Below are 27,247 nucleotides of genomic sequence, written 5' to 3'. Positions count from 1 at the left end.
AGGATTGAAGGGTTTTAAGGAGATTTTAGATCATTTAGATCCTAAGCTGCAAAATAATTGTGCCCTCCCTTGTCTGTTGGGGGCCTTTTTTGACCTGGAACAGTAAAAGTGTAATTATTTTTAATGAAATTATATAAAACTAATTTCCCTTAAGTAGTAACAATACAATTATGCATATATAATTAATTTGGTCTTATTTTCATGTCAATTTCTCACTTTCATTTGTATAAGCAAATAAGCAAACATTTGACATTGGAACTTTATTCATTAAAAATCGACTCTTCTCTAAGTGAATCTTTTGAACTCTGGATGTTTTATAGTTTCACTCTATTTCTGTGTGCGTTTGTTCAGCATTATGGCTGATATGAACATTTTATTCAACACACATTTAAAAAAAGTTCTCTGCTTCCCATTAATTTTCTATGGTCTGTCAATTTTGACCGTGACCAGCCAAGATGCATTCCATTTATTTAAGTCCATTTATTTTGTTAGTTCAAACTGCTAAAATAAAGTCATCAGGTTTTGAACCACACTGATTAAAGAAACTTAATTTTTATTAAATAAACAAAAATTTAATCAAAAATGAGCGAAGAGCCTAGGAAGTGGGATTTTATTCCGTTAATAAACCTATGGAGCTATTTACATTTTTAAACAGAGCTATTTAAAAAAAATATATATATTATTATTATTTTTTTACCCGTTTGAATTTAAAATATAGTTTTTTTTGGTCTGTTTTTGAAGCTATTGCACCCAAGTGCATGAAGAGTCCATGGGCAGGTGAGGAGGAGGCTAACCCCGCCCCCTCTAAGGTGGAGGAGGCGTGGCCTGCTCTTAACGACCGTTCTCTGGTTGTTATGGTGGAGCAACTGTTTTCGCACCTGCTGAAGATTCTCAACATCTGCGCCCATGTTCTAGATGACACGCCCCCAGGCCCTGCAGTCAAGGTGAAAATGCATTCAGTAGATTCTGATTAAAATAATGCTATAAATGTACAACTCATCAGTAATATTTAATATTTTCTCACTATATTAAAAGCTTCATTATTTCTGTTAATCCTTCTTGCCAGGCTACTTTACCCTCATTGGCCAACACTCCCTCTCTCAGTCCAATCAGACGGAAGGGTAAAGAGAAGGACTTAACAGAGCCAAGCAATATCCCCATGAGCCCAAAGAAAGGAGGAGAGACCAGCACAGGTACAGGCACACCTACAGAGCCACCTGTTGACCATACAGATGAATAATATTGCTTTGAGTAAACAAGGAAAATAGGTCTCATTGTCTGGTTCATTACTTTTTTAATTGAATATTTATGGATGACTTGCACTGTGTTTTTTTTTATAAAGGCAGAGCAGCAGACAGCGCAGCAACAGCAGCAGTTAACAAGTCCACCACTCTGGGCAGCTTTTATCACCTCCCTCCTTATCTGAAGCTTTATGATGCACTGAGAGCTACACACGCTAACTACAAAGTAAGTCTGCAGTCATTAGCATTTTGATTTGTCTTTTATATTTACCGATCAGGCATAACATTATGACTTCCCTGACAGGTGAAGTGAATAATGCTGATTATCTCTTCATCACGGCACCTGTTAACGGGTGGGATATGTTAGGCAGCAAAGTGAACATTTTGTCCTCAGAGTTGATGTGTTAGAAGCAGGAAAAATGGGCAAGCGTAAGGATTTGATCGAGTTTGACAGGGGCCGAATTATGATGGCTAGACGGCTGGTTGAGAGCGTCTCCAAAAGTGCAACTCTTGTGGGGTGTTCCCGGTCTGCAGTGGTCAGTATCTATCAAAAGTGTTCCAAGGAAGGAACAGCGGTGAATCGGCAGCCAAGGCTCATTGATGCACATGGGGAGCGAAAGCTGCCCTGTGTGGTCCAATCAAACAGATGAGCTACTGTAGCTCAAATTGCTCAAGAAGTTAATGCTGGTTCTGATAGAAAGGTGTCAGAATACGCAGTGCATCGCAGCTTGTTGCGTTTGGGGCTACATAGCCGCAGACCAATCAGGGTGCCCATGCTGACCCCTGTCCACTGCTGTAAGCGCCAAAATGAAAAGATATCACAATAACATGCCCTGCTTTTTATCCCATTCCGAGTACTTAATTCAAAATGTCCATCCCTACTGGATTCATCCTGCTTATATTTTTTATTTTATTTTCCAAGGTCACATTAGACCTTCACAATGCCAATGAGAAGTTTGGGGGTTTCCTGAGGTCAGCGCTTGATGTCCTTTCCCAGCTGCTTGAATTGGCCACCCTGCATGATATTGGCAAAGTATGATGTCAAAGCCTAATTCCATCTAGTCAATGAACAAAGTATGATAACTGAGCATAATCCATATTAAGAACCTTCCCCCTGTATTTATCTGTCTAGTGTGTTGAAGAGATCCTGGGTTACCTCAAATCCTGTTTCTCACGGGAACCTACTATGGCCACTGTGTGTGTTCAGCAGGTTAGACGTGTGCATTTCTAACTCCTCTGTTTTAAACCATGACATTACTTTCCTGGGCTTCACCGCTTGCTCTTTGCTTACAGCTTTTGAAGGCATTGTTTGGGACCAATCTTGCATCTCAGTATGAGGGGGCCTCATCTCACCCGTGTCGGTCCCAGGGCAAGGCCCTCCGGCTCGGCTCGACCAGCGTCAGACCCGGCCTCTACCATTACTGCTTCATGGCCCCTTACACTCACTTTACCCAGGCCCTCGCAGACGCCAGCCTCAGAAACATGGTGCAAGCTGAACAAGAACAGGACGCCTCTGGGTGAGTGAGAGAGTGTTTGTGTTAGGGCTGTGCGATTAATCGAAAAATAATCGAAACCGAAATTCAGAACCTCTAACCGACGTATTTTTCCCATGTTGGTTATTTCGGTTTTTAGTCACGTGACTCCTCCCCGTCAGTCACATCAAGTGCAGTTTGCAGGCACACAGAGAGATACAGGAGCAGTTATCTTTGTTTATAGATGCCCAGAATCACTATAGTAACTGCATGTTTTACACAGTTTATACAGTAAGTTAATTGCCGTTCTTCTTATAGCCTACGCGCTGCGACACACACACACACACACAAGTCAAGTCAAGTCAACTTTATTTATATAGCGCTTTTAATAATGTAGATTGTTTCAAAGCAGCTTTACAGTGTTAAACTGGAAAATAATGCAGCATAATTTTATCCAGCTGTATAGCCATTCTGGAGAAAACGCTGATGTCATCAGTTCATTTCAATTATCATACAGTGACAGTGTGGGCTTTAGATCAATAATTAGATCAGTAATTTAGTTTATATGGTTAATTTAGTTTATTCATTTATTTCAATGTTTAGTTGAAAAACTGAGTGTCCCCAACTGAGCACGCCAAGCCAGAGGCAACAGTGGCAAGGAAACCAAAACCCCATTAGGTGACCTAATGGAGAAAATGGAGAAACCTTGGGAGAAACCAGGCTCAGTTGCGGTGCCAGTTCTCCTCTGACCAATTAACAAACAGCGTATGATGATTATTATTATTATTATTAGGGCCCAAGCCCTGAAAGGGCGCAGAGCCCTATTGTTCTTCCTCAGATTATTCTTTGTTTTTTTTTTTTTTTTTTTTTTTTTTTTCGACTTCTCGGGTACTTTTGGGGCACTTAACATGCTCGAAAACTCTTGAAACTTCGCACGGGCGTCGGAATGCGCGGCCATCAGAGCCGGGCTGAAGCTGGTACCCGGGCGTGGCAGGGGGGCTCGACAGCGCCCCCTAAAGTGGGGTCTGAAAACTTGGTCTATATATCAAACACACTTGCACGTACATGTATGAAACTTGGTACACATATAGACCTCATCGGGCCAAACAACTTTCGTGCTCTAAGTTATGCGTCAGCCCTACAGGAAGTGAGCTATTATGGGTTGTTCGGAAAACGCATGCTCTGGAATTTAATATACTCCTCCGAGGCCATTGTTTCGATCATTGCCAAACTCGGTCAGCATTAAGTGAACATATCCAGGATGCTAAATTGCGAGCGGATTTTTGATATCTCGAAAAGTCTGGCCGTGGCGATGCAACGAATTTATGGCGAGAAAAGGGAAACAGGAAGTGTGTTTTAACTTGTGCAAACATTGACTGGTTTGGATGAAACTTCAGCTGTGTGTTCGTTGTAAGAGGCCGATCACATGGATATGACTTTTGTGAGTCAAAGTTATAGCGCCACCAACTGGCAGCAGGAAGTGTGTCACTTTCAAAAATGCTTTGAATCACCATCTTATTTTCACCAGATTTATTTCAAACTTCATCAGTATAATGTGAAAACATGACAGATAGAGACGTATGAAATGGATTCCTGAAATTTCAAATACTGTTGCCATGGCAACGTGTCAAAGTTTAATAATCTTTTGGCTGTTCTGAGGCTCTTAGCATGCTTGAAATTGCTTGAAACTGCTTGAAACTCAACACACACATCAGAGATGTTAGTCAGTACACATGGGCAAAGCCTCAGAAACGGGCGGGGATGAGGGGCTCTCTAGCGCCACCTTTTGACAAAAGTGAAGGGCTTCGTTTCATCTACAATCACCAAACTCAGTATATATATTGACCTCATCGAGCCGGACAACTTTCTAATTTACAGTCATTAGCTCCGACCAACAGGAAGTCAGATATTTTGGTTTGAAGGTGAACTTTTGGTTAAATCGGGGTCTGAGTTTTTACGTTCTCCTCGTAGGCGATTTATTCAATCTCCACCAAACTCGGTCAACATGAAACAAAGATACTGAAGATGCTAAAATGTGAACGGATATTGGATATCTCAAACGGTGTTTCCATGGCAAGGAATTAAATAAGGACAAAAAAGGGGAACAGAAATTCTATGTCTGCTGCTCTCCCCTCAATGAACACAAGATGGCAGCATTGTATTAGTTTTGAAGCAGGATAAAAAAAAACTTGTTTCTCTCTCTCTCTCTCTCTCTCTCTCTCTCTCTCTCTTGTTTGTGATTTATGAGGACACAAATTTGTATAATGACATGGGTATTACACTGGTATTACAACGTGTATGTGTGTGTGTTTAAAAACATACTAAAACAATGTTTTATTAAAATGTAACCAAATAGCTTTAAAATAATCATACTATTTTTCAGATCAATATATTTATTTTATTTAATATATTTCTTCTGAATATTTATTCTCTGTCTGCCCTCCCCTCACTAAAAGGTAGCAGTGTTGTTCTGAGGCTCTTAGCATGCTTGAAATTGCTTGAAACTGCTTGAAACTCAACACACACATCAGAGATGTCAGTCAGTACACATGGACAAAGCCTCAGAAACGGGTGGGGATGAGGGGCTCTATAGCTCCACCTTTTGACAAAAGTGAAGGGCTTCGTTTCATCTACAATCACCAAACTCAGTATATATATTGACCTCATCGAGCCGGACAACTTTCTAATTTACAGTCATTAGCTCCGACCAACAGGAAGTCAGATATTTTGGTTTGAACGTGAATATTGGTATAATTCAGGCTCTGAGTTTTTACGTTCTCCTCGTAGGCGATTTATTAAATCTCCACCAAACTCGGTCAACATGAAACAAAGATACGGAAGATGCTAAAATGCGAACGGATTTTGGATATCTCAAACGGTGTTGCCATGCCGAGGGATTAAATAAGGACAAAAAAGGGGAATGTGTGCTGCCCTTCCCTCAATGAACACACGATGGCAGCAGTGTCTTAGTTTTGAAGCAGGATAAAAAAAACCTTGTTTCTCTCTCTCTCTCTCTCTCTCTCTCTCTCTCTCTCTCTCTCTCTCTCTCTCTCTGTGTGTGTGTGTGTGTGTGTGTGTGTGTGTGTGTGTGTGTGTGTGTGTGTGTGTGTGTGTGTGTGTGTGTGTGTGTGTGTGTGTGTGTGTGTGTGTGTGTGTGTGTGTGTGTGTGTGTGTGTGTGTGTGTGTGTGTGTGTGTGTGTGTGTGTGTGTGTGTGTGTGTGTGTGTGTGTGTGTGTGTGTGTGTGTGTGTGTGTGTGTGTGTGTGTGTGTGTGTGTGCGTGCTTCTGTTAATTTTGAGGACATACATTTGTAGACATTTCATGTGTCCCCGTACATATATTGTTCTCTTCGAGCCGGACAACTTTCTAATTTAACTAATCTAATTTAACTAATTTAAAACTTTCTAATTTTAAATAAAAACGTCATGTGCTGTGTTTGCCAAGATCACGTATGATGCATATGCAGGGTATATGCAGGAATCCTGAAGTAAATTTTAATACCTTTTTAAGACTTTTTTAAGACCTTCTCAAAATATTTAAAGACCTCATCGGCGATGAGAACTACTGTTGAGCAATAAAATAAAAATATATAATCATAAGCTATAACAAAAATATATATTAAATTAGGGGAGTGGATAGTTAAAAAAATTTGCAATTACAAAAAGTAATTCTTGAAAAAACATCTCTGGACTAATTTTATAAAATCTAAAAATGTTAATGAAAAGGTACAAATTACTTTGTGTTCTTATTAAATACATTTATAAAAAAAACAATTTATATTTAATTTATATATGAATGTAAATAATTATATGGGCCTACACAAATAATATAACATTTCAAGATTTATAGTTTATTGTAAACGTAATGTGCAGCTCTGTAAAGGGGCAACAAATATATGATAGATACGTGAGAACAAGATTTTTTTTAATCATCTTTAAGTGCACAAAACTATGAAAATATATATGAGCGCGGCACAATGTGCTTATGCGCATCCCGGGTGCAGAATGATGCGCTTAAAGCAACATGGAGTCAGAGGGCGCAGTGCAGCGCGAGTGCACATTAAAAAGTTCACGGCATAAAGAGACGATGAGCGTTGAGCGCGCAAATCCTAGTCTACTATGTATATCGGTCGGTTTCTTCACAGTTTTAAATTCCGGTTATTGTGCGTGTGATGCCTTGTGTTGTCACCCGGGTAGGGAGCACAACATCGTTCAGAAACCGCTAGATAAACTCCAGGAAGATAAATTATTTTATCTGCATATCAAGTATTATAACGGGAATATATCATCTTGGAGTGAGCTTTACCGAGCAGCTGACTGACTGTAACCAAACACGACGCGCAGTTTGAATGCTGAACGGAGAATGATGGACAGCTACAGCGGAGGAAAGACATTCAGCTATGGAATGGCTTTAGATGACTTTGTACTAGCAAATCATAAAATACTAATAATGATTGCTGAAAGATCATGTGACAATATATATTTCTGATGATTATTTAATTACCACGACATGCCTAATCTGAGCAAGTGACTGCCTGTCTTGAGTTTTGTCGACAGACGGAGGTGGCACGAAATGTGACGGAGGCGGCTGCTATGCAGGAAAAACCATAGAAAAACCCTGCGGTCATTGTTTAAACTCATCCTACTCCAACCAGGAGTCCGCAAATTTACATTTCCCCATTTCGGAGTCTGTTTCGCAACGTGTGGAGGGCGACACATCACCTAACTGCGCATTTCGCAAAATACGTGACATCACCCATAGACGGTGTGCGCGCCCCGAGCTGATCTCACTGACATATCACTATTCAGACAGGACTAGTTTTTGTAAATTATATTTGAGTTACAATTCTCATCACCCAACATCTGTGATTTCAAATATATTCAAAATAATGTTTTCGGAGAGTGAAGTAAAAAAAACTTTCTCCCACCATTTAGATTTTATTTATTTTTGTTGTTAAAATCTTGTGAATCTTGTTCAATGTGCAGAGTGCCTCTCTCTCAGTCCTTCCCCTCCCCCCTCACTCTCAGGCTCACCCTGGGTGTGTGTGTGTGTGGGGTCTCTCTCTCACCCTGTGAGTTTGTGTGTGTGCCTTTCTCTCTTGATGATGATAATTTACCCCTTTCATATCATAGACTATCACAAATAACTATCACTTGTGAATAAGTAAAAAAAGAACTATACAAATACCTTGAATTAAATACTGGCCTTCTGGACTTATAACATTTTGAGCAGGAAAAGATAACTTTTCACATATTTGAAAGAGATCTATTTCATCCCATGACATTAAAAATCATCTACATTTAAATGACATCATGGGTGTGGCTTGTGGTGATAGTGGCACCAGCTGCTGCGGTAAATGTGACATATTCGAGCGATTTAAAAAAATTATCCTGTTTAAATGCATATTGCCTGCCGTGCACAGTTAAGCTGATGCCACCGGCGTGGCGGTGCCACCGGCTTGGGCCCGTCATCGCTGCTCGCAGCTTTAATTATTATTATTATTAGGGCCCAAGCCCAAAGGGCGCAGAGCCCTATTGTTCTTCCTTTGTTTCTTATTATTATTATTAGGGCCCAAGCCCAAAGGGCGCAGAGCCCTATTGTTCCCCTAAGGATTATTCTTTGTTTTTTTTATTTTTTTTTTTTTTATTTTTTTTTTCGACTTCTCGGGTACTTTTGGGGCACTTAACATGCTCGAAAACTCTTGAAACTTCGCACAGGCGTCGGAATGCGCGGCCATCAGAGCCGGGCTGAAGCTGGTACCCGGGCGTGGCAGGGGGGCTCGACAGCGCCCCCTAAAGTGGGGTCTGAAAACTTGGTCCATATATCAAACACACTTGCACGTACATGTATGAAACTCGGTACACATATAGACCTCATCAGGCCGAACAACTTTCGTGCTCTAAGTTATGCGTCAGCCCTACAGGAAGTGAGCTATTATGGGTTGTTCGGAAAACGCATGCTCTGGAATTTAATATACTCCTCCGAGGCCATTGTTTCGATCATTGCCAAACTCGGTCAGCATGAAGAGAACATATCCAGGATGCTAAATTGCGAGCGGATTTTTGATATCTCAAATGGTTTGGCCGTGGCGAAGCAACGAATTTATGGCGAGAAAAGGGAAACAGGAAGTGTGTTATAACGTCAGCAAACATTGACTGATTTGGATGAAACTTCAGCTGTGTGTTCGTTGTAAGAGGCCGATCACATGGATATGACTTTTGTGAGTCAAAGTTATAGCGCCACCAACTGGCAGCAGGAAGTGTGTCACTTTCAAAAATGCTTTGAATCACCATCTTATTTTCACCCCATTTACTTCAAACTTCATCAGTATACTGTGAAAACATGACAGATAGAGACGTATGAAATGGATTCCTGAAATTTCAAATACTGTTGCCATGGCAACGTGTCAAAGTTTAATAATCTTTTGGCTGTTTTGAGACTCTTAGCATGCTTGAAATTGCTTGAAACTGCTTGAAACTCAACACACACATCAGAGATGTCAGTCAGTACACATTGGCAAAGCATCAGAAATGGGCGGGGATGAGGGCCTCTCTAGCGCCACCTTTTGACAAAAGTGGGGGGGTTAGTTTTATCTTCAGTCACCAAACTCGGTACATATATTGTTCTCTTCGAGCCGGACAACTTTCTAATTTACAGTCATTAGCTCCGACCAACAGGAAGTCAGATATTTTGGTTTGAAGGTGAATATTTATGTAATTCAGGGTCTGAGTTTTTACGTTCTCCTCGTAGGCGATTTATTCAATCTCCACCAAACTCGGTCAACATGAAACAAAGATACGGAAGATGCTAAAATGCGAACGAATATTGGATATCTCAAACGGTGTTGCCATGGCGAGGGATTAAATAAGGACAAAAAAAGGGGAACAGAAATTGTCTCATATCTTGTAAAATAATATTTTGATTTAAATTAAATTAAGATTGTATGTTTGGTAATTGAACTTAGATTAATTTAAAATGACTATACTATTTTTCAGATGAATATATATATTTATTTTAAATATTTTTTTAAATAATCAATTCTGTATCTGTCTGTGCTGCTCTCCCCTCAATGAACACAAGATGGCAGCATTGTATTAGTTTTGAAGCAGGATAAAAAAAAAACTTGTTTCTCTCTCTCTCTCTCTCTCTCTCTCTCTCTTGTTTATGTGATTTATGAGGACACAAATTTGTATAATGACATGGGTATTACACTGGTATTACAACGTGTATGTGTGTGTGTTTAAAAACATACTAAAACAATGTTTTATTAAAATGTAACCAAATAGCTTTAAAATAATCATACTATTTTTCAGATCAATATATTTATTTTATTTAATATATTTCTTCTGAATATTTATTCTCTGTCTGCCCTCCCCTCACTAAAGGGTGGCAGTGTTGTGTTATTTTTTAAACTCTCTTTCTGTGTGTGTGTGTGTGTGTGTGTGTGTGTGTGTGTGTGTGTGTGTGTGTGTGTGTGTGTGTGTGTGTGTGTGTGTGTGTGTGTGTGTGTGTGTGTGTGTGTGTGTGTGTGTGTGTGTGTGTGTGTGTGTGTGTGTGTGTGTGTGTGTGTGTGTGTGTGTGTGTGTGTGTGTGTGTGTGCAGGCCCGTCGCGACAAGGCAGGCAAACCAAGCAATTGCTTGGGGCCCCGAGCTGGCCTGGGGCCCCAAGACAGCGACAGGTTAAGAATAAAATGAAACGACAAACCGTGTGAGCGCCCCATTGATAGTCAATGCAGTAAAGTGCAATGACACTGTTATCGGGATCCCCCTTAAAAAGCCCCCTCTCAGTAGTCGCTGACAGCAGCCAGCCAACCACGCGATCTCTGCTGCGGCAAAATACAAAATCTTCGGATTTTAAGCGGAATTTTATGCTTCAGGAAGCCAGAAAAGAAAAAAGAGAAAGGAAGAGGAGGATAAGAAAAAACAAGATAGTGGTATGTGATAAATTACACTGGATAAAATAGCTCTACTTGTCTTGTACAAAAAAAGTGTAAGTTTGCAGCAGGTAGGCTAGCAAAAATATGTTTATGTTAGCTATCGTTACCTGCCTGACGGCAAATGCTGCTTGTAACGAACAGTTAGTGCAACTTTTTTTTCGAACAGACGGAATGACATGAGATTGCTATAGCTTTGTAATATGTTTTGATGAAAGTGGCATAGCATGCTCTACTAACTATTATTTATGCTATGCATAAATAACCTGGAATAGTTAATATAGCTTGCTATATTAACAATTATTATAAACATTATTTAACCAGAAAGAGGCAGAGGAACATGATTTTTTTCATAGCTTATCTTAATGTGCTAGTGTCGGGATATATACGGTAGTGACAGTTTATGCAAATATGACATTATTTTTATGAGTTACCAATAGATCTTGAACAATTACTTTATTCTGTGGCAATTTTTACACTATTACATTTTGAAGTACAGTATCAGGACAACCCACATGTTTTACTGGTACTGTTCACATGTTTTACTGGTACTGTTTATTAACTATTTAACAAGGTATTATAGTCATCGGTTGCAACTTTACAATAACCATCCAGATAATGTTTATAGACAGTTTACAAAACAACTAGTAACCCTTAAGTATTCCCAAAGTGTTAGGAATATCTGGTCCGTCTATCTATGTAAATGTAATGTTTATAGATGTTTAAAAAATGGTTACTTAAAGGTTTAAAAAAAATTTAATGATACAGTGGTGTTTTTTGCAAATGTTTTCAAATTTTATGCACAGTATTTGCAACAACAGTATTTGCACTGTAAACCTTTTTATTAATATAAAGTGTGGGTGAACTTAAACTGTATGGCTATGCTGCGGTATGCTGTGTGTGTGTGTGTGTGTGTGTGTGTGTGTGTGTGTGTGTGTGTGTGTGTGTGTGTGTGTGTGTGTGTGTGTGTGTGTGTGTGTGTGTGTCTGTCAGTGTCCTATCTGTGTGGATGCGTCTCATGTCAGCTAATCAAGGGACACTGACACACACACACACACACACACACACACACACACACTCGACGCATAGATAGACTCGCGTCAGTTTCCTGCTCACATCGAGTTCTCTTTTGCTCTTGAACAAACAATAACACAGAGGATTTTGAGTATTCTCATATTAGAGTCTTAAATTAGTTAAATAACGTCTTAAATGAACTTTAAAGAGTTGTGAGGAAATGAGATGCGCGGGACCGCGCGTGAGATCCGCGGTTGTTCTTAAAGTGACAGGAGCACTGATGATGCCTGTCATTAATGTTCATCAAAGAACAACGGCAACAGAGAAAATTGTAGCTTTAATGATGATTCATCTATATTTCATTTATTATTTATGCAGTTAAGGAAGGTTTGATAACTATTACATTTCTGTATAACAGGGAAGGCCATGGGTAAATATAACATTTATTATTTTGGGATATAATCATGGTATATATAACATAATATATATATAACATATATAGGTGGAGGGGTGTTTATTACAACATAATCATGGTTTATGAAGACATTTCATGTGTCCCCGTAAATCAAAATAGCTTTAACAGCATATTAAACAATTTTTTAATAAAAATGTAAAAATGCAGAATGTTTTCTGTGATGGTAGGTTTAGGGGTAGTGTGTGTGTGTGTGTGTGTGTGTGTGTGTGTGTGTGTGTGTGTGTGTGTGTGTGTGTGTGTGTGTGTGTGTGTGTGTGTGTGTGTGTGTGTGTGTGTGTGTGTGTGTGTGTGTGTGTGTGTGTGTGTGTGTGTGTGTGTGTGTGCGATATGTAGGCTTAGGGGTAGTGTAGGGGGATAGAATGTACAGTTTGTACAGTATACAAACCATTAAGTCTATGGAATGCCATCTGCCTGTCTTTCCCCTTCCCCCTCTCTATCTGTGTGTGTGTGTGTGTGTGTGTGTGTGTGTGTGTGTGGGGGTCTCTCTCTCACCCTGTGAGTTTGTGTGTGTGCCTTTCTCTCAGTCCTTACCCTCCCCCTCACTCTCACTCTATCATTGTGTTTGTGTGTGTGTGTGTGTGTGTGTGTGTGTGTGTGTGTGTGTGTGTGTGTGACTTTCTCTCTTGATCATAATTTAACCCTTTCATATAGGCTATCACAAATAACTATCACTTGAAATAAAAACGTCATGTGATGTGTTTGCCAAGATCACGTATGATGCACATGTCTTTTAATTAATTATTTACTGATATAATATAAATGTATTAAAACATAAATTTCACATGATTTTATAAAAGTGGCTATTTATAATAAACTTCCATAAAATGTAGACACGCATCTTACTCTTACCTGACACTGATATTAAAATCATCTTTGCAGTTTCTGTGATTTGGCTCCATTTATACATTTTTTATTAAAAGAAATTTATTGGACCACCCATATTGAAATGAAAGCATGTTTTATGGTGCATAAGATTGGTGCACAAACGGTAGCTAAGGTAGCTCAAAAACACATGAAGAGAAGTGTTAGAATAAAACAACATCAGCATTCGAATGGTATTCTGAACTCATTCCAATTTGACCTTTGACATAATCTGACATGAAATTCATATAAATTTAATTGATCTCATAGATGTGGCTGTTGTGGTTTGTGGTCATAGCAGCACCAACTGCTGCAGTTAATGTGGTGAATTCAGATGACTTTGACATAGTCCTTTTATGTTTTCCCATTTTAAATGCATATTGCCTGCCGTGCACAGTTAAACTGATGCCACCGGGGTGGCGGTGCCACCGGCTTGGGCCCGTCATCGCTGCTCGCAGCTTTAATTAGGGCTCAAGCCTGAAAGGGCGCAGAGCCCTATTGTTTTCCTTAGGATTATTAGGGCCCAAGCCCTGAAAGGGCGCAGAGCCCTATTGTTCTTCCTCAGATTATTCTTTGTTTTTTTTTTTTTTTTGTTTTTTTTTTTGTTTTTCGACTTCTCGGGTACTTTTGGGGCACTTAACATGCTCGAAAACTCTTGAAACTTCGCACAGGCATCGGAATGCGCGGCCATCAGAGCCGGGCTGAAGCTGGTACCCGGGCGTGGCAGGGGGGCTCGACAGCGCCCCCTTAAGTGGGGTCTGAAAACTTGGTCCATATATCAAACACACTTGCACGTACATGTATGAAACTCGGTACACATATAGACCTCATCGGGCCAAACAACTTTCGTGCTCATAGTTATGCGTCAGCCCAACAGGAAGTGAGCTATAATCGGTTGTTCGGAAAACCCATGCTCTGGAATTTAATATACTCCTCCGAGGCCATTGTTTCGATCATCGCCAAACTCGGTCAGCATGAGGAGAACATATCCAGGATGCTAAATTGCGAGCGGATTTTTGATATCTCAAACGGTTTGGCCGTGGCGAAGCAACGAATTTATGGCGAGAAAAGGGAAACAGGAAGTGTGTTATAACGTCAGCAAACATTGACTGATTTGGATGAAACTTCAGCTGTGTGTTCGTTGTAAGAGGCCGATCACATGGATATGACTTTTGTGAGTCAAAGTTATAGCGCCACCAACTGGCAGCAGGAAGTGTGTCACTTTCAAAAATGCTTTGAATCACCATCTTATTTTCACCCCATTTACTTCAAACTTCATCAGTATAATGTGAAAACATGACAGATAGAGACGTATGAAATGGATTCCTGAAATTTCAAATACTGTTGCCATGGCAACGTGTCAAAGTTTAATAATCTTTTGGCTGTTCTGAGGCTCTTAGCATGCTTGAAATTGCTTGAAACTGCTTGAAACTCAACACACACATCAGAGATGTTAGTCAGTACACATGGGCAAAGCCTCAGAAACGGGCGGGGATGAGGGGCTCTCTAGCGCCACCTTTTGACAAAAGTGAAGGGCTTCGTTTCATCTACAATCACCAAACTCAGTATATATATTGACCTCATCGAGCCGGACAACTTTCTAATTTACAGTCATTAGCTCCGACCAACAGGAAGTCAGATATTTTGGTTTGAAGGTAAATTTTTGGTTAAATCGGGGTCTGAGTTTTTACGTTCTCCTTGTAGGCGATTTATTCAATCTCCACCAAACTCGGTCAACATGAAACAAAGATACTGAAGATGCTAAAATGTGAACGGATATTGGATATCTCAAACGGTGTTTCCATGGCAAGGGATTAAATAAGGACAAAAAAGGGGAACAGAAATTCTCTGTGTCTGCTGCTCTCCCCTCAATGAACACAAGATGGCAGCATTGTATTAGTTTTGAAGCAGGATAAAAAAAAACTTGTTTCTCTCTCTCTCTCTCTCTCTCTCTCTCTCTTGTTTGTGATTTATGAGGACACAAATTTGTATAATGACATGGGTATTACACTGGTATTACAACGTGTATGTGTGTGTGTTTAAAAACATACTAAAACAATGTTTTATTAAAATGTAACCAAATAGCTTTAAAATAATCATACTATTTTTCAGATCAATATATTTATTTTATTTAATATATTTCTTCTGAATATTTATTCTCTGTCTGCCCTCCCCTCACTAAAGGGTGGCAGTGTTGTGTTATTTTTTAAACTCTCTTTCTGTGTGTGTGTGTGTGTGTGTGTGTGTGTGTGTGTGTGTGTGTGTGTGTGTGTGTGTGTGTGTGTGTGTGTGTGTGTGTGTGTGTGTGTGTGTGTGTGTGTGTGTGTGTGTGTGTGTGTGTGTGTGTGTGTGTGTGTGTGTGTGTGTGCAGGCCCGTCGCGACAAGGCAGGCAAACCAAGCAATTGCTTGGGGCCTCGAGCTGGCCTGGGGCCCCAAGACAGCGACAGGTTAAGAATAAAATGAAACGACAAACTGTGTGAGCGCCCCATTGATAGTCAATGCAGTAAAGTGCAATGACACTGTTATCGGGATCCCCCTTAAGGGGCCCCTTTCAGAAGTCGCTGACAGCAGTCAGCCAACCACGCGATCTCTGCTGCGGCAAAATACAAAATCTTCGGATTTGAAGCGGAATTTTATGCTTCAGGAAGCCAGAAAAGAAAATAGAGAAAGGAAGAGGAGGATAAGAAAAAACAAGATAGTGGTATGTGATAAATTACACTGGATAAAATAGCTCTACTTGTCTTGTACAAAAAAAGTGTAAGTTTGCAGCAGGTAGGCTAGCAAAAATATGTTTATGTTAGCTATCGTTACCTGCCTGACGGCAAATGCTGCTTGTAACGAACAGTTAGAGCAACTTTTTTTTCGAAAAGACGAAATTACATGAGATTGCTATAGCTTTGTAATAGGTTTTGATGAAAGTGGCATAGCATGCTCTACTAACTATTATTTATGCTATGCATAAATAACCTGGAATAGTTAATATAGCATGCTATATTAACAATTATTATAAACATTATTTAACCAGAAAGAGGCAGAGGAACATGATTTTTTTCATAGCTTATCTTAATGTGCTAGTGTCGGGATATATACGGTAGTGACAGTTTATGCAAATATGACATTATTTTTATGAGTTACCAATAGATCTTGAACAATTACTTTATTCTGTGGCAATTTTTACAAATGTTACATTTTGAAGTACAGTATCAGGACAACCCACATGTTTGACTGGTACTGTTCACATGTTTTACTGGTACTGCCCACGTTTTACTGGTACTGTTTATTAAACTATTTAACAAGGTATTATAGTCATCGGTTGCAACTTTACAATAACCATCCAGATAATGTTTATAGACAGTTTACAAAACAACTAGTAACCCTTAAGTATTCCCAAAGTGTTAGGAATATCTGGTCCGTCTATCTATGTAAAAGTAATGTTTATAGATGTTTAAAAAATGGTTACTTAAAGGTTTAAAAAAAATTTAATGATACAGTGGTGTTTTTTGCAAATGTTTTCAAATTTTATGCACAGTATATGCAACAACAGTATTTGCACTGTAAACCTTTTTATTAATATAAAGTGTAGGTGAACTTAAACTGTATGGCTATGCTGCGGTGTGTGTGTGTGTGTGTGTGTGTGTGTGTGTGTGTGTGTGTGTGTGTGTGTGTGTGTGTGTGTGTGTCAGTGTCCTATCTGTGTGGATGCGTCTCATGTCAGCTAATCAAGGGACACTGACACACACACACACACACACACACACACACACACACACACTCGACGCATAGATAGACTCGCGTCAGTTTCCTGCTCACATCGAGTTCTCTTTTGCTCTTGAACAAACAATAACACAGAGGATTGTGAGTATTTTCATATTCGAGTCTTAAATTAGTTAAATAACGTCTTAAATGAACTTAAAGAGTTGTGAGGAAATGAGATGCGCGGGACAGCGCGTGAGATCCACGGCTGTTCTTAAAGTGACAGGAGCACTGATGATGCCTGTCATTAATGTTCATCAAAGAACAACGGGAACAGAGAAAATTGTAGCTTTAATGATGATTCATCTATATTTCATTTATTATTTATGCAGTTAAGGAAGGTTTGATAACTATTACATTTCTGTATAACAGGGAAGGCCATGGGTAAATATAACATTTATTATTTTGGTGATTTAGGTAAAATGGTTTAAAAAAACAGCAGAACCACAGCGCATCTGATATGACTGGCATAACGCTGGCGAAGTTAGGGACCGTCTGCAAAGTTACATACAACATTGAAACGTGTATAACGTTACCAAACTTCACTAGCATTTAAAGAGAATGACAGTCATAAAACTGACTGTAAAGTGTTCATCTAGGTGTCAGGTATGATGCACACATTTTGATATTTAATAAAATAAACTGTCAAATCATATGGAAATATGGATATGCATTATTTCACTTGGATACTGTTTGGGCTCTAACACAAAATATGCTTGATTTAAATGCATCATAGCTGAACACTGATGAGAATATTTATTGAGAATATATTTACAGAGATAATATTAGAGATTATATTTACGACAAATTATTATTATTTGTGCATTATGCGTTGCTATTGACGACGGCCATTAAGTAAATAAATCCCACAGAATCTAGCTTTAAAAAGTGCATAGAGCTGCTTTAGTTATTTGTTGTTTGTTTAATTTCAAATATAAAACTTGTTGAAATGTTTTAAGTGTGTGCATCTGTTCTTTTTGAACACTTTCATCTTGTTTGAACAAAACCGTGATAATATTGATAACCGTGATAATTTGGGTCACTATAATCGTGATGTTAAATTTCCATACCGTTTCATCCCTACTTTAGTGTGAATAAGTAAAAAAGAACTACAAACACCTTGAATTAAATACTGGCCTTCTGGACTTACAAAATTTTGAGCAGGAAAATATAACTTTTATTTATTTTATCCTATGATATTAAAATTAATCTAGATTTAAATTACATCATGGGTGTGGCTTGTGGTGATAGTGGCACCAGTTGCTGCGGTAAATGTGGCATATTCGAGCGATTCTAAAATATTCTCCTGTTTAAATGCATATTGCCTGCCGTGCACAGTTAAGCTGATGCCACCGGCGTGGCGGTGCCACCGGCTTGGGCCCGTCATCGCTGCTCGCAGCTTTAATTATTAGGGCCCAAGCCCAAAGGGCGCAGAGCCCTATTGTTCTTCCTCTGTTTCTTATTAGGGCCCAAGCCCTGAAAGGGCGCAGAGCCCTATTGTTCTTCCTCAGATTATTCTTTGTTTTTTTTTTTTTTTTTTTTTTTATTTTTTTTTTCGACTTCTCGGGTACTTTTGGGGCACTTAACATGCTCGAAAACTCTTGAAACTTCGCACAGGCGTCGGAATGCGCGGCCATCAGAGCCGGGCTGAAGCTGGTACCCGGGCGTGGCAGGGGGACTCGACAGCGCCCCCTAGAACACACTTAGAAACTTGGTCCATGTATCAAACACACTTGCACGTACATGTATGAAACTCGGTACACATATAGACCTCATCGGGCCAAACAACTTTCGTGCTCATAGTTATGCGTCAGCCCAACAGGAAGTGAGCTATTATGGGTTGTTCGGAAAACCCATGCTCTGGAATTTAATATACTCCTCCGAGGCCATTGTTTCGATCATTGCCAAACTCGGTCAGCATGAAGTGAACATATCCAGGATGCTAAATTGCGAGCGGATTTTTGATATCTCAAATGGTTTGGCCGTGGCGAAGCAACGAATTTATGGCGAGAAAAGGGAAACAGGAAGTGTGTTATAACGTCAGCAAACATTGACTGATTTGGATGAAACTTCAGCTGTGTGTTCGTTGTAAGAGGCCGATCACATGGATATGACTTTTGTGAGTCAAAGTTATAGCGCCACCAACTGGCAGCAGGAAGTGTGTCACTTTCAAAAATGCTTTGAATCACCATCTTATTTTCACCCCATTTACTTCAAACTTCATCAGTATAATGTGAAAACATGACAGATAGAGACGTATGAAATGGATTCCTGAAATTTCAAATACTGTTGCCATGGCAACGTGTCAAAGTTTAATAATCTTTTGGCTGTTTTGAGGCTCTTAGCATGCTTGAAATTGCTTGAAACTGCTTGAAACTCAACACACACATCAGAGATGTCAGTCAGTACACATTGGCAAAGCATCAGAAATGGGCGGGGATGAGGGCCTCTCTAGCGCCACCTTTTGACAAAAGTGGGGGGGTTAGTTTTATCTTCAGTCACCAAACTCGGTACATATATTGTTCTCTTCGAGCCGGACAACTTTCTAATTTACAGTCATTAGCTCCGACCAACAGGAAGTCAGATATTTTGGTTTTAAGGTGAATATTTATGTAATTCAGGGTCTGAGTTTTTACGTTCTCCTCGTAGGCGATTTATTCAATCTCCACCAAACTCGGTCAACATGAAACAAAGATACGGAAGATGCTAAAATGCGAACGAATATTGGATATCTCAAACGGTGTTGCCATGGCGAGGGATTAAATAAGGACAAAAAAAGGGGAACAGAAATTGTCTCATATCTTGTAAAATAATATTTTGATTTAAATTAAATTAAGATTGTATGTTTGGTAATTGAACTTAGATTAATTTAAAATGACTATACTATTTTTCAGATGAATATATATATTTATTTTAAATATTTTTTTAAATAATCAATTCTGTATCTGTCTGTGCTGCTCTCCCCTCAATGAACACAAGATGGCAGCATTGTATTAGTTTTGAAGCAGGATAAAAAAAAAACTTGTTTCTCTCTCTCGTTTATGTGATTTATGAGGACACAAATTTGTATAATGACATGGGTATTACACTGGTATTACAACGTGTATGTGTGTGTGTTTAAAAACATACTAAAACAATGTTTTATTAAAATGTAACCAAATAGCTTTAAAATAATCATACTATTTTTCAGATCAATATATTTATTTTATTTAATATATTTCTTCTGAATATTTATTCTCTGTCTGCCCTCCCCTCACTAAAGGGTGGCAGTGTTGTGTTATTTTTTAAACTCTCTTTCTGTGTGTGTGTGTGTGTGTGTGTGTGTGTGTGTGTGTGTGTGTGTGTGTGTGTGTGTGTGTGTGTGTGTGTGTGTGTGTGTGTGTGTGTCATACTATTTTTCAGATCAATATATTTATTTTATTTAATATATTTCTTCTGAATATTTATTCTCTGTCTGCCCTCCCCTCACTAAAGGGTGGCAGTGTTGTGTTATTTTTTAAACTCTCTTTCTGTGTGTGTGTGTGTGTGTGTGTGTGTGTGTGTGTGTGTGTGTGTGTGTGTGTGTGTGTGTGTGTGTGTGTGTGTGTGTGTGTGTGTGTGTGTGTGTGTGTGTGTGTGTGTGTGTGTGTGTGTGTGTGTGTGTGTGTGTGTGTGTGCAGGCCCGTCGCGACAAGGCAGGCAAACCAAGCAATTGCTTGGGGCCCCGAGCTGGCCTGGGGCCCCAAGACAGCGACAGGTTAAGAATAAAATGAAACGACAAACTGTGTGAGCGCCCCATTGATAGTCAATGCAGTAAAGTGCAATGACACTGTTATCGGGATCCCCCTTAAGGGGCCCCTCTCAGAAGTCGCTGACAGCAGCCAGCCAACCACGCGATCTCTGCTGCGGCAAAATACAAAATCTTCGGATTTTAAGCGGAATTTTATGCTTCAGGAAGCCAGAAAAGAAAAAACAGAAAGGAAGAGGAGGATAAGAAAAAACAAGATAGTGGTATGTGATAAATTACACTGGATAAAATAGCTCTACTTGTCTTGTACAAAAAAAGTGTAAGTTTGCAGCAGGTAGGCTAGCAAAAATATGTTTATGTTAGCTATCGTTACCTGCCTGACGGCAAATGCTGCTTGTAACGAACAGTTAGTGCAACTTTTTTTTCGAACAGACGGAATGACATGAGATTGCTATAGCTTTGTAATAGGTTTTGATGAAAGTGGCATAGCATGCTCTACTAACTATTATTTATGCTATGCATAAATAACCTGGAATAGTTAATATAGCTTGCTATATTAACAATTATTATAAACATTATTTAACCAGAAAGAGGCAGAGGAACATGATTTTTTTCATAGCTTATCTTAACGTGCTAGTGTCGGGATATATACGGTAGTGACAGTTTATGCAAATATGACATTATTTTTATGAGTTACCAATAGATCTTGAACAATTACTTTATTCTGTGGCAATTTTTACACTATTACATTTTGAAGTACAGTATCAGGACAACCCACATGTTTGACTGGTACTGTTTACATGTTTTACTGGTACTGCCCACGTTTTACTGGTACTGTTTATTAACTATTTAACAAGGTATTATAGTCATCGGTTGCAACTTTATAATAACCATCCAGATAATGTTTATAGACAGTTTACAAAACAACTAGTAACCCTTAAGTATTCCCAAAGTGTTAGGAATATCTGGTCCGTCTATCTATGTAAAAGTAATGTTTATAGATGTTTAAAAAATGGTTACTTAAAGGTTTAAAAAAAAAATTAATGATACAGTGGTGTTTTTTGCAAATGTTTTCAAATTTTATGCACAGTATATGCAACAACAGTATTTGCACTGTAAACCTTTTTATTAATATAAAGTGTGGGTGAACTTAAACTGTATGGCTATGCTGCGGTATGCTGTGTGTGTGTGTGTGTGTGTGTGTGTGTGTGTGTGTGTGTGTGTGTGTGTGTGTGTGTGTGTGTGTGTGTGTGTGTGTGTGTGTGTGTGTGTGTGTGTCAGTGTCCTATCTGTGTGGATGCGTCTCATGTCAGCTAATCAAGGGACACTGACACACACACACACACACACACACACTCGACGCATAGATAGACTCGCGTCAGTTTCCTGCTCACATCGAGTTCTCTTTTGCTCTTGAACAAACCATAACACAGAGGATTGTGAGTATTCTCATATTCGAGTCTTAAATTAGTTAAATAACGTCTTAAATGAACTTAAAGAGTTGTGAGGAAATGAGATGCGCGGGACCGCGCGTGAGATCCGCGGTTGTTCTTAAAGTGACAGGAGCACTGATGATGCCTGTCATTAATGTTCATCAAAGAACAACGGCAACAGAGAAAATTGTAGCTTTAATGATGATTCATCTATATTTCATTTATTATTTATGCAGTTAAGGAAGGTTTGATAACTATTACATTTCTGTATAACAGGGAAGGCCATGGGTAAATATAACATTTATTATTTTGGTGATTTAGGTAAAATGGTTTAAAAAAACACAGCAGAACCACAGCGCATCTGATATGACTGGCATAACGCTGGCGAAGTTAGGGACCGTCTGCAAAGTTACATACAACATTGAAACGTGTATAACGTTACCAAACTTCACTAGCATTTAAAGAGAATGACAGTCATAAAACTGACTGTAAAGTGATCATCTAGGTGTCAGGTATGATGCACACATTTTGATATTTAATAAAATAAACTGTCAAATCATATGGAAATATGGATATGCATTATTTCTCTAGGATACTGTTTGGGCTCTAACACAAAATATGCTAGATTTAAATGCATCATAGCTGAACACTGATGAGAATATTTCTTGAGAATATATTTACAGAGATAATATTAGAGATTATATTTACGACAAATTATTATTATTTATGCGTTATGCGTTGCTATTGACGACGGCCATTAAGTAAAGAAATTCCACAGAATCTAGCTTAAAAAAGTGCTTAGAGCTGCTTTAGTTATTTGTTGTTTGTTTAATTTCAAATATAAAACTTGTTGAAATGTTTTAAGTGTGTGCATCTGTTCTTTTTGAACACTTTCATCTTGTTTGAACAAAACCGTGATAATATTGATAACCGTGATAATTTGGGTCACTATAATCGTGATGTTAAATTTCCATACCGTTTCATCCCTACTTTAGTGTGAATAAGTAAAAAAGAACTACAAACACCTTGAATTAAATACTGGCCTTCTGGACTTACAAAATTTTGAGCAGGAAAATATAACTTTTATCTATTTTATCCTATGATATTAAAATTAATCTAAATTTAAATTACATCATGGGTGTGGCTTGTGGTGATAGTGGCACCAGTTGCTGCGGTAAATTTGGCACATTCGAGCGATTCTAAAATATTCTCCTGTTTAAATGCATATTGCCTGCCGTGCACAGTTAAGCTGATGCCACCGGCGTGGCGGTGCCACCGGCTTGGGCCCGTCATCGCTGCTCGCAGCTTTAATTATTATTATTATTATTATTTTATCGACTTCTCGGGCACTTTTGGGGCTCTTACCATGCTCAAAAACTCTTGAAACTTAGCACACACATCGGAATGCGCGGCCATCAGAGCCGGGCTGAAGCTGGTACCCGGGCGTGGCAGGGGGACTCGACAGCGCCCCCTAAAGTGGGGTCTGAAAACTTGGTCTATATATCAAACACACTTGCACGTACATGTAAGAAACTCGGTACACATATAGACCTCATTGGGCCAAACAACTTTCGTGCTCTAAGTTACGTGTCAGCCCAACAGGAAGTGAGCTAATATGGGTTGTTCTGAAAACACATGCTCTGGAATTTAATATACTCCTCCGAGGCCATTGTTTCAATCAGTGCCAAACTCGGTCAGCATGAAGTCAAGACACAGAGGATGCTAAATTGCGAGCGGATTTTTGATAACTCAAACGGTTTGGCCGTGGCGAAGCAACGAATTTATGGCGAGAAAAGGGAAACAGGAAGTGTGTAATAACTTGTGCAAACATTGAATGATTTGGATGAAACTTCAGCTGTGTGTTCGTTGTAAGAGGCCGATCACATGGATATGACTTTTGTGAGTCAAAGTTAAAGCGCCACCAACTGGCAGCAGGAAGTGTGTCACTTTCAAAAATGCTTTGAATCCCCATCTTATTTTCACCTGATTGACTTCAAACTTCATCAGTATAATGTGAAAACATGACAGATAGAGACATATGAATGGATTCCTAATATTTCAAAAAATGTTGCCATGGCAACATGTCAAAGTTTAATAATGTTTTTGGATGTTTGTGTGCCCTCCCCTCTATCACCACAAGGTGGCAGTGTTGTATTATTTTTGAAACTCCCTTTCTCTGTATGTGTGCTTGTTAATGTGATTCATGAGGACACAAATGTGTATGATGACATGGGTATTACACTGATATTACAACGTAGTGGTTAATGTGGACATGAACTATGACACTATATCACTACAGGACTAATTTTCTAAATGACATTTGAGTTACAATTCTTTTCACCTGACAGCCGTGATTTCATGTACTCATTCAGACAGAACTCTTTTTTAAAACAGAGTGTGAGTGTGTTTTCTATACATGTGCTTTACAGAAGGTCATGTGCTGTGTTTGCAAAGATCACTTTTGACACATTTGTCTTTAAATTCATTATTTACTGACATAGTTCAAATTTATATAAAAAAAAAAATTCACATTATTTTCTACAAGTGTCTGTTTATAAGTGTCTTTTTTCACAGAAAGTTTGTTTGAACGTGAATATTTGTATAATTCAGTTTCTGAGTTTTTACGTTCTCCTCGTAGGCGATTTATTCAATCTCCACCAAACTCGGTCAACGTGAAACGGAAGCTTAACGCATTAAAAATATTTAACGCAAATAACTCAGCGTCCGTTTTTATATCCATTTTTGCTTAGCGTTACATGATCACGCTCCTATTCATGTAAATGCTTCCAAGCGCGACAAGACACAAGAGAACACGCTGTATGCCAATGTCCTGTGTGTGTGTGTGTGTGTGTGTGTGTGTGTCAGTGTCCTGTCTGTGTGTGTGTGTGTGTGTGTGTGTGTGTGTGTGTGTGTGTGTGTGTGTGTGTGTGTGTGTGTGTGTGTGTGTGTGTGTGTGTGTGTGTGTGTGTGTGTGTGTGTGTGTGTGTGTGTGTGTGTGTGTGTGTGTGTGTGTGTGTGTGTGTGTGTGTGTGTGTGTGTGTGTGTGTGTGTGTGTGTGTGTGTGTGTGTGTGTGTGTGTGTGTGTGTAGGCCCGTCGCGACAAGGCAGGCAAACCAAGCAATTGCTTGGGGCCTCGAGCTGGCCTGGGGCACCAAGACAGCGACAGGTTAAGAATAAAATGAAACGACAAACTGTGTGAGCGCCCCATTGATAGTCAATGCAGTAAAGTGCAATGACACTGTTATCGGGATCCCCCTTAAGGGGCCCCTCTCAGAAGTCGCTGACAGCAGCCAGCCAACAACGCGATCTCTGCTGCGGCAAAATACAAAATCTTCGGATTTGAAGCGGAATTTTATGCTTCAGGAAGCCAGAAAAGAAAAAAGAGAAAGGAAGAGGAGGATAAGAAAAAACAAGATAGTGGTATGTGATAAATTACACTGGATAAAATAGCTCTACTTGTCTTGTACAAAAAAGTGTAAGTTTGCAGCAGGTAGGCTAGCAAAAATATGTTTATGTTAGCTATCGTTACCTGCCTGACGGCAAATGCTGCTTGTAACGAACAGTTAGTGCAACTTTTTTTTCGAACAGACGGAATGACATGAGATTGCTATAGCTTTGTAATATGTTTTGATGAAAGTGGCATAGCATGCTATACTAACTATTATTTATGCTATGCATAAATAACCTGGAATAGTTAATATAGCATGCTATATTAACAATTATTATAAACATTATTTAACCAGAAAGAGGCAGAGGAACATGATTTTTTTCATAGCTTATCTTAATGTGCTAGTGTCGGGATATACGGTAGTGACAGTTTATGCAAATATGACATTATTTTTATGAGTTACCAATAGATCTTGAACAATTACTTTATTCTGTGGCAATTTTTACACTATTACATTTTGAAGTACAGTATCAGGACAACCCACATGTTTGACTGGTACTGTTTACATGTTTTACTGGTACTGCCCACGTTTTACTGGTACTGTTTATTAAACTATTTAACAAGGTATTATAGTCATCGGTTGCAACTTTACAATAACCATCCAGATAATGTTTATAGACAGTTTACAAAACAACTAGTAACCCTAAAGTATTCCCAAAGTGTTAGGAATATCTGGTCCGTCTATCTATGTAAATGTAATGTTTATAGATGTTTAAAAAATGGTTACTTAAAGGTTTTAAAAAAAAATGTAATGATACAGTGGTGTTTTTTGCAAATGTTTTCAAATTGTATGCACAGTATTTGCAACAACAGTATTTGCACTGTAAACCTTTTTATTAATATATAGTGTGGGTGAACTTAAACTGTATGGCTATGCTGCGGTGTGTGTGTGTGTGTGTGTGTGTGTGTGTGTGTGTGTGTGTGTGTGTGTGTCTGTCAGTGTCCTATCTGTGTGGATGCGTCTCATGTCAGCTAATCAAGGGACACTGACACACACACACACACACACACACACTCGACGCATAGATAGACTCGCGTCAGTTTCCTGCTCACATCGAGTTCTCTTTTGCTCTTGAACAAACAATAACACAGAGGATTTTGAGTATTCTCATATTAGAGTCTTAAATTAGTTAAATAACGTCTTAAATGAACTTTAAAGAGTTGTGAGGAAATGAGATGCGCGGGACCGCGCGTGAGATCCGCGGTTGTTCTTAAAGTGACAGGAGCACTGATGATGCCTGTCATTAATGTTCATCAAAGAACAACGGGAATAGAGAAAATTGTAGCTTTAATGATGATTCATCTATATTTCATTTATTATTTATGCAGTTAAGGAAGGTTTGATAACTATTACATTTCTGTATAACAGGGAAGGCCATGGGTAAATATAACATTTATTATTTTGGGATATAATCATGGTATATATAACATAATATATATATAACATATATAGGTGGAGGGGTGTTTATTACAACATAATCATGGTTTATGAAGACATTTCATGTGTCCCCGTAAATCAAAATAGCTTTAACAGCATATTAAACAATTTTTTAATAAAAATGTAAAAATGCAGAATGTTTTCTGTGATGGTAGGTTTAGGGGTAGTGTGTGTGTGTGTGTGTGTGTGTGTGTGTGTGTGTGTATGTGTGTGTGTGTGTGTGCGATATGTAGGCTTAGGGGTAGTGTAGGGGGATAGAATGTACAGTATACAAACCATTAAGTCTATGGAATGCCATCTGCCTGTCTTTCCCCTTCCCCCTCTCTATCTGTGTGTGTGTGTGTGGGGGGGGGGGGTCTCTCTCTCACCCTGTGAGTTTGTGTGTGTGCCTTTCTCTCAGTCCTTACCCTCCCCCTCACTCTCACTCTATCATTGTGTTTGTGTGTGTGTG

At 39.0% G+C, this 27,247-nt stretch overlaps 1 protein-coding gene across 6 annotated transcripts in view; it reads left to right on the top strand.

Annotated features, from left to right (window-relative positions):
- htt (huntingtin) overlaps positions 1 to 27,247 on the top strand; it is a 112,950-nt gene that overhangs the window by 21,214 nt on the left and 64,489 nt on the right. For all 6 annotated transcript variants that reach the window (XM_079812666.1, XM_079812664.1, XM_079812662.1 and 3 more), the window contains 6 exons: positions 742 to 944; positions 1,067 to 1,193; positions 1,343 to 1,467; positions 2,164 to 2,274; positions 2,374 to 2,451; positions 2,535 to 2,758. In XM_079812666.1, coding sequence (XP_079668792.1) covers positions 742 to 944; positions 1,067 to 1,193; positions 1,343 to 1,467; positions 2,164 to 2,274; positions 2,374 to 2,451; positions 2,535 to 2,758 — 868 coding nt within the window. The remainder of the gene's footprint in view (positions 1 to 741; positions 945 to 1,066; positions 1,194 to 1,342; positions 1,468 to 2,163; positions 2,275 to 2,373; positions 2,452 to 2,534; positions 2,759 to 27,247) is intronic.

Source organism: Gobio gobio (genome assembly GCF_949357685.1).
Source record: "Gobio gobio genome assembly, chromosome: 3".
NCBI classification, from domain to species: domain Eukaryota; kingdom Metazoa; phylum Chordata; class Actinopteri; order Cypriniformes; family Gobionidae; genus Gobio; species Gobio gobio.
Note: the sequence above shows the minus strand (reverse complement) of the source record. Positions and strands in the feature narration are given on the sequence as shown.